At 32.5% G+C, this 7,310-nt stretch overlaps 1 protein-coding gene across 1 annotated transcript; it reads right to left on the reverse strand.

Annotated features, from left to right (window-relative positions):
- Positions 1-4,847: 4,847 nt before the first annotated feature.
- Positions 4,848-6,666, reverse strand: LOC111387545 (7-deoxyloganetin glucosyltransferase-like). The gene is made up of 2 exons (XM_023012115.1): positions 6,002-6,666; positions 4,848-5,907 (listed from the first exon to the last, which is right to left on the reverse strand). The coding sequence occupies exons 1-2, from the start codon at positions 6,504-6,506 to the stop codon at positions 4,979-4,981; spliced, it is 1,434 nt and encodes a 477-aa protein (XP_022867883.1). The 5' UTR covers positions 6,507-6,666; the 3' UTR covers positions 4,848-4,978.
- Positions 6,667-7,310: the final 644 nt, after the last annotated feature.

The raw sequence follows: 7,310 nt of genomic DNA on the forward strand, positions 1-7,310 counted from the left end.
ATTAAAAAATAAAAAATTTTAAAAATTTGAAATTTCCGAAATGGAATATGATGTTTGTCCAAACTCCAAGACAGAGAAAAGACCGATGGACTTGACACCAGATAATTGGGTGTTGTTGTTTTTAATTTTTAAACAGTCCAATTATGTGTTGACATATGTACACCCAATTTTTTAACTTGTTTTTAACCTGTTTGTGTAGCATAATTCAGCATTTGAAGATGTGCTAATAAGTCACAACCTTACGTCACCATTTTCCACTCATTGTTGCCATTTTTTTTTTTAATATTTTCAAAATATTTACAGAGAGAAGCGAGTGTGTTAGGAATGAACTTGGATTGGAACCCTGTGAATAAATCCATACTTACACATTTAAAATAGCAGGGCGCCATTTTAATCAAGTGTCTACTATATTTAGACAAGAGTAATATGTTGTTTAAAGATAAACTAATATTATATAACATTACGTAATGAAATTTTAAATATTGGATTATAGTTGAAATTATATGCTTTGATTTTACGTTTTCCAAGGACAAAACACTTAATGTAGTCCATTTCTAAGGTAATACAAGAAACAAAAAGAAAAGAGTTTTGTTATTTGTACTACCCGAAGTTTGACACTCCGGATAATTTGATGTGAGTGAGGGGGTCGTGGCCCCACACATTTATTGGTGTGGGCCCCTGACCCCATGTGAATAACAAGTAATTCGAAGTGTCAAACTTCGGGTACCTGTAACAAAACTCAAAAGAAAAAAAAGAAAGTAGGGTTCACGATGATTTTGAAGAATGAAGGAAATGGTGAAAGAATTTAGGGGATTTAGGACTTTTCAGTGGGACATTTTGGAGGTAAAGGGTAAGTAGGATTACTGGTCATCAGAACTTTCAACATTATAAGTGGGGGCCATTTAACAAAATTTGGTAGACTAATGTCTTATTTGAGTCATATTATTTGAAAAAAAATATATTTTTCAATAGTGATTTAACATCATTTCAATCACATGTTCTTTAATAAAATAATATTATACGCAAATTCAAAAAATTTCCTTATTTTTTAACCACACATTTTCCATCAATATACTATCGAAAAATGCAGTTTTATTCCAATAATGTGGCTCAAACAAAGGCTAAGCTTTTTAACCAAATCTTTCGACAAATCCCCCCTAACAAATATTTCACTCTTTAGAAAAATTGCATTTTTTCTATATCTATTAGTTTGATAGCAAGTTGATTCTCAACCTATTAAATCCGCAACCTTATAGTTACATTGTAGTTGAAAAATCACTCTCAAATCATAGGAACTGTCCAGTTTTATAGAACTATCACGACCCAGTAGAAATGCGCATCACATTAAACTTCTAAACATGAAAGCATAATAAGTTTGGAGATAAAACATAATTTCAAATAGTTAGACATGTAAAGACCACATAATGATTTAATAGATATGTGAAAAGTTTCTTATTAACGAAAATTGATTATGAAACTATAATGACAAGTTGAGATAAAGTCGCTTCCATCAAAGATTGTGAACTGCATTGCTATTCTAATTAATAGTGCGAGGACCACTAATGCGATTTTCCCACAACTTTACTGCTTTAGTGCGCTAGTGGGTGGCATTATGATTACAACAACAAAAGATTTGATAGCTGAACCTCAAATTTATCAAAAATAAGACTAAATTTATAATTATCATACCAATAAACGAAGAACTATGACCTATCTCTAATGATAATCTTACTTTTTAGAGTTATGAATCTTGTAATATTATCAAATATCCTATTACCACGTCAAAATTGAAGAAAAAATGAAGAAATTTTTTGCATTTTCCTTGTGAAATCTTCATGCTCTTTATGAGCTCGTTAATATCTCTTCATACATCGTTACCATTCAATGTGCATCATAATCTCTTTTTTCATTTTTTAGAGTATAAAATTGTTTGAATCAAGGTTCATTTGATATCAATCATGCAAGAACACCAGAAATATTCAGATTGAAGGAATTGACCACAATGAAATTTTCTCTTCTGTAGTCAAGTATATCTCTATAAAAGTCATGTTTTCCATTGTTTCATAATTTGAGTTTGAATTGAAATAATTTGCTTTGAAAACTGCTTTTTTGCATGGAAACTTAGATGAAAAAATTTATATGGTTCAACCAAAAGGCTTTGAACAAAAGGGAAAAGAAAACTGTGTGTGTCTTTTACAAGAATCACTTTATGGTTTGAAACAAGCACCTAAACAATGGTATATCAGATTTGATACTTTCATAAAAGGGCTTGATTTTAATAGAAGCGTATATAATCCATGCTTTTACTATAAAGGAAGTGAAAGTCCTAATTCTTGTTATCTATTGCTCTATGTGGATGATATGTTATTTGTTGGGTGTGATGTAATTGAAATAAATAACATTAAGTAAAGGTTAAAACAAGAATTTGAAATCAAGGATCTAGGTATTGCCAAAAGAATGCTAGGGATGGAAATTAGGAGGGATAGATCTGATCACACTTTGTTTCTTGCTAAACAATCATACATTTCAAAAATACTGAGTAGATTCTCTATGAATGAGGCAAAAGAAGTTAGAATACCTCTTGGCAGTCATTTTAAATTCTTTATGGAGCAATGCCCTAAAACTGAAATAGAAAGAAGTAGAATGGATAAAGTCCCTTATGCAAATGCAATTGGCTCAGTTATATATGTTATGGTCTGTACTAGACTTGATATTTTTTTTGCCATAGGTGTCTTGAGTAGATTCATAAGTAAACTAGGTGAATATTATTGGGAAGCAATGAAATGGTTGTTAAGATACTTCAAATGAACTTCAAATGTAGGTTGATTTTCAATAAGAGTAAAACTGGAATTCAATTTAAAGATTTTGTTGATTCAGAATTTGCTAGTAACTGTGATAATAGAAAATCTACATCTGCATAAGTTTTTACCTTAAATGATACTTGCATAAGTTGGAAAGCTCAAATGCAAAAAAGATTGAGTATATTGTAGCCACGAATGCTGTGAAAGAAGGTATTTGGTTGAAAATTCTATTGGATGAAATTGGCTTTACTGTTAACAATGCTACTGTATTTTCTGATAGCCAATCTACTATTCATCTTAGTAGAAATCACATTTTTAATGATATATAGATATTAAATTCCACTTTATAAGAGATATTATAAAAAGGAAATCATAAAAATTAAAAGGGTTTCAACTAAATGTAATCCTGCAAAAATGGGAAAAAAATACTTCATTTACATAAATTTAGGGATTGTCTAAATTTTCTAAATGTTTGATTAAAGTCTTTTGCAAGTACATAGAGCGTATGAAATCATAAGGAGGAGTTAACCTCTAATCCACATGAAACCCAAGATGTCAAACAAGGTGGAGACTATTAAATATGTGCTTAACATCTTATAATGACCCAATGATGCAGAGCACAAAAACTCGTATACTTGGCTCATTATGGTGGAATGTGACCCGATTGGCCTTTCTGTGTGTATTCTCGCATTTACTTAAAAACGATTTTAGCTGATTGGGGTTAAATGACTGAGATGATGACACTTGGTGATGGCTCGACCGTTGGATGCATTATGACATTTTGAATTCCCAATCTATCATTCATTTGCCGGAGTTTGAGATAATTATAGGTTTTACTCTCTCTTCGTCTTTGTAATTTTCTCTCTCAAAACTCTTGATTTTCATCTCTAAAGAGAAAAAAAAAGGTGAGAGTTTAAGGCCGAGGGCATCGAGTCGTTGAATTCTTGAATCTTTGATACTTGTATATTGATATATTTTGCTGGATTCTAGTGGATTAGAGCGATAATCACTTACGTGGATGTTTATTGTAGTGATTAGCCATTTGTGGGTGAACATTCGAGCCTAAGAGCAAAAAATTCTTGTATTCTTTTGTGATTTGATTGGTTTTTAATCTAGGACTAGATATACCTACAATATATATGATTCACAATGACGGAATCATTCAATATAAATTTAAATACAAATATATGAAATTAGTCAATAATTTATATTTTAATTGCAACACGTCATTAAAATACTGTGAACAAGGTGAATTTAGACAAATATGTCATTTCTGGAGAAAAGAAAGGTGACGACTAAGTGCAATTAATCTTCCAAATAATGTTAAAGACACGTGCCTGAGAGTCTTTGTTAGGTTGAAGAGTAGATGAGAATTCGCAAAAGAAAATGGAGTTTGGAATTGGAAGTAGTTTGCGTATTCAGTTATTTGTTAAATGCCAAAGTTGATGTCTTTTCGTATTTGGAAAAAAAAATGTTGATCTCACCAGAACCAGAAAAAGAAAGGAAATGAATCTCTAATTGTACTAGGAAGAGGAGATAACGATGGCAGAAATGTTCCATCCTCCCATTGGGAAATTAAGATAGGAACATATTATTTTTTAATTATTGATTTTTCATTCAATATTTTTTTCAACATTGTAAAAAAATAAAAAATCTTAATTGTTTTATTTTAACTCACAATTTTTATTTTTGTTTTTTTCACTTCTGCTAGAGAAAGTTTCATAGAAGAGAATAACATATAAATATAACTAATGAAAAAATATATTTTTTTTGTCAAAAAAAAAAAAAAATTATGTGTACAATAGAGTAAGTGGACCCAACTGAATGTTAATTTAATGAAGAATAAATGAATGAGAATGAAAACAATTGATTTTTTTTAATGGAAAAAAAATTAAATAGTAATTTAACTTTTTGTAAAGAACAAAGAAGGGTGAAAAGTAAAATGTCTAATAATGTTTAATATAACCATTATTATATCTAATTATGTCTAATTTATGGTATCAAACATGGGACTTGAGTTACAATTTCCAAAAAATAAAACATAAATTGGAAAATAGATCATGCCTTAATTGATACGAGGTACAGAAAAGTAGTGCTAGAATTGTGACTTGTCATTGGATACAAACGTTGGAAACATGGAATACAAGAATACTTAAAAAAAACATGAAATCAAACAACTAATTCTTAAGAAGAATCTCATTAATCAAATACACCAAATTCTGGTAAGAAGAGCCACCAGGCTTAACTGCCAATCGAGCCTTCTCTTTCCATTCCAAGGCCTTTTTCCCCATTTCCTTTCCTTTCTCTCCCTCCATTAAAACTTTCACCAATTTTGCCACTTTTTCTCTTGTCACATCACCCTCGATTTCTAATCCGATCTCCCACTCGGTACATGCATATCGACAATTCGTTTGTTGTTCAGCGAAAAACGGCCAGCAAATCATCGGCACCCCTTCCGATATACACTCTATAGTCGAATTCCATCCACAATGTGTCAAGAACCCTCCAACGGAAGGATGGGATAAAACTTGTTCTTGATTACACCACTCCACAAAGAGGGCTCTCCCTTCGACTTCTCTCAAGTATTCTTCTGGGAAAATCGCGCTTTCGCCACTTACTAAGTCCGGCCTAATTATCCATAAAAATTGCTGATTGCTATTGGCAAGTCCCCATGCAAATTCCAGCAGCTGTTTGGCTGACAAAACAGTAATGCTGCCAAAGTTAACATAAAGAACAGAATTTGGTGGTTTTTGATCGAGCCACTCGATGCAGGCGTCGTCTTCTTTCCACAGGCTCGAGCCTATGGATTTGAGTTTAGGATTGTTTATTTCGTGCTCGAGCAATTGGAGTGGACCAATGGTGCAAACACGTTCAAATTTTTCTCGAATGGCCTCAAGAACTTCTTTCTCTAAGTCATCGTAAGTATTAATTATCACTGCCTTGGCCCTCGATGCATTCCTCGTTTGCAGAATGTTGTAGTTGACCATAATATCTCTTGGATCAGTTGTTCGAATGAAACTTGGAAAGTCTCTGAGTCGAATATCTCTCATCCCCGGAACCCAATCGAGCTTTGTATCAAGATAGCCGTTAGTTATCCAGCTCTCATCTGCAAATCAAACCTCAAATTAGCCTCGTAAAACACTGGATACTAAACGTACCCTAAAAAAGTACAGATCTCGATATAAAATAGGTAGCTATACCTTTAAGTGGAAAGTACCCTCTTTTTACAAGTTCAACATAGTGACAATATGCCATGAATCCACAAGCACTTGTCGTGAAAAACACGACTTCAGGAATGTTTAGTTTCTCAGCAGCATCCAAAGTAAAACTCATGACCCCATCAGAAACTATGCAACTAACATTCGGACAATCGGGCGATTCATTAAGGTTGTTGATGAGATCCAAAAAGTATGGCAAACAATTATTCTTAACTGAATCACAAAGCGCAGGTATATCTTGTGTAGCATCTTTATCTGAGGAAGGGAGACCATCAGGGATGGTTTTGAACTGGAAATCCTCTAGGCCCTTAACGGAATCCGGTCCCCGGGATCGAACGAGGCGATTGTGGTTGTACTCTGTGTTGACAAAAGTGATGAAGAATCCCCGGAAGTGAAGAAGTTTGGCCAATTTTAGCACTGGGGCTATGTGGCCTTGTGCAGGGTATGGAATTACTACAGCGTGAGGCTTCATGGTTATTGAAGTCATTGTTTATCGACTGCTACACTTCTACACTATGCAGATGCATACATATTTATAAAACAACCTTGAATATCAAATAATATGATAATCAATATTTATCCTTTTATCATCAAATATCACAAGCAGAAGCCGTGGTGAATTCGCATTTATTTCCGGCCAAGTCAACTAGAGATCTGTTTTTTATTTATAAAGAATTTGGCTCTTGTTTTAACTTAATTGGACAATGGCATATGGCCAGAAGAGCCAGCAATTATTGTTGAGTAAATATTTACTTGGGTAAAGAGAATTGGAAATCAAATAATTTATTACATTATTGGATGTGTTCTAGTCAACTTCTCAAGCTTCAAGTTGTAAATTTAATACTATTTTGTGAAAAATCATACAATTAAATCGTTATAATTGAGCATAATTTATATAAATAGTCAATTTCAAATTTGTTGATAACAGTGCCATGGATTATGACTTGAACTTTCATTAATTCAATAAAAGAAATGAAAAGTAATAAAAGAAAATTATTATTAGAACTCCAATTGTTGAAAGCAACAAGCATTTTTTTATTGACAGTGACATCCAAAATTAATGCGTATTTCTGTTGCTATTTTTTTCTTTTTTCCAAAAAGTCAAAAAGTTACTTTCAAAATGATGAGGATAAGGTCGAAGAGGAGAGAACAAGACACGAATTGAAAGCTTGAGACATGTAACGTTATCCTCTTGTTTTGGCATGTAGCATGAGGACATTCAGAAGCGGGCATAATAGGGGCGTTTGTTTTTCATTTTTGTAAAGATGAGAATGAAAAATATAGCAGTTAT

This window comes from Olea europaea, unplaced genomic scaffold, assembly GCF_002742605.1.
Source record: "Olea europaea var. sylvestris unplaced genomic scaffold, O_europaea_v1 scaffold4083, whole genome shotgun sequence".
Lineage (NCBI taxonomy): Eukaryota > Viridiplantae > Streptophyta > Magnoliopsida > Lamiales > Oleaceae > Olea > Olea europaea.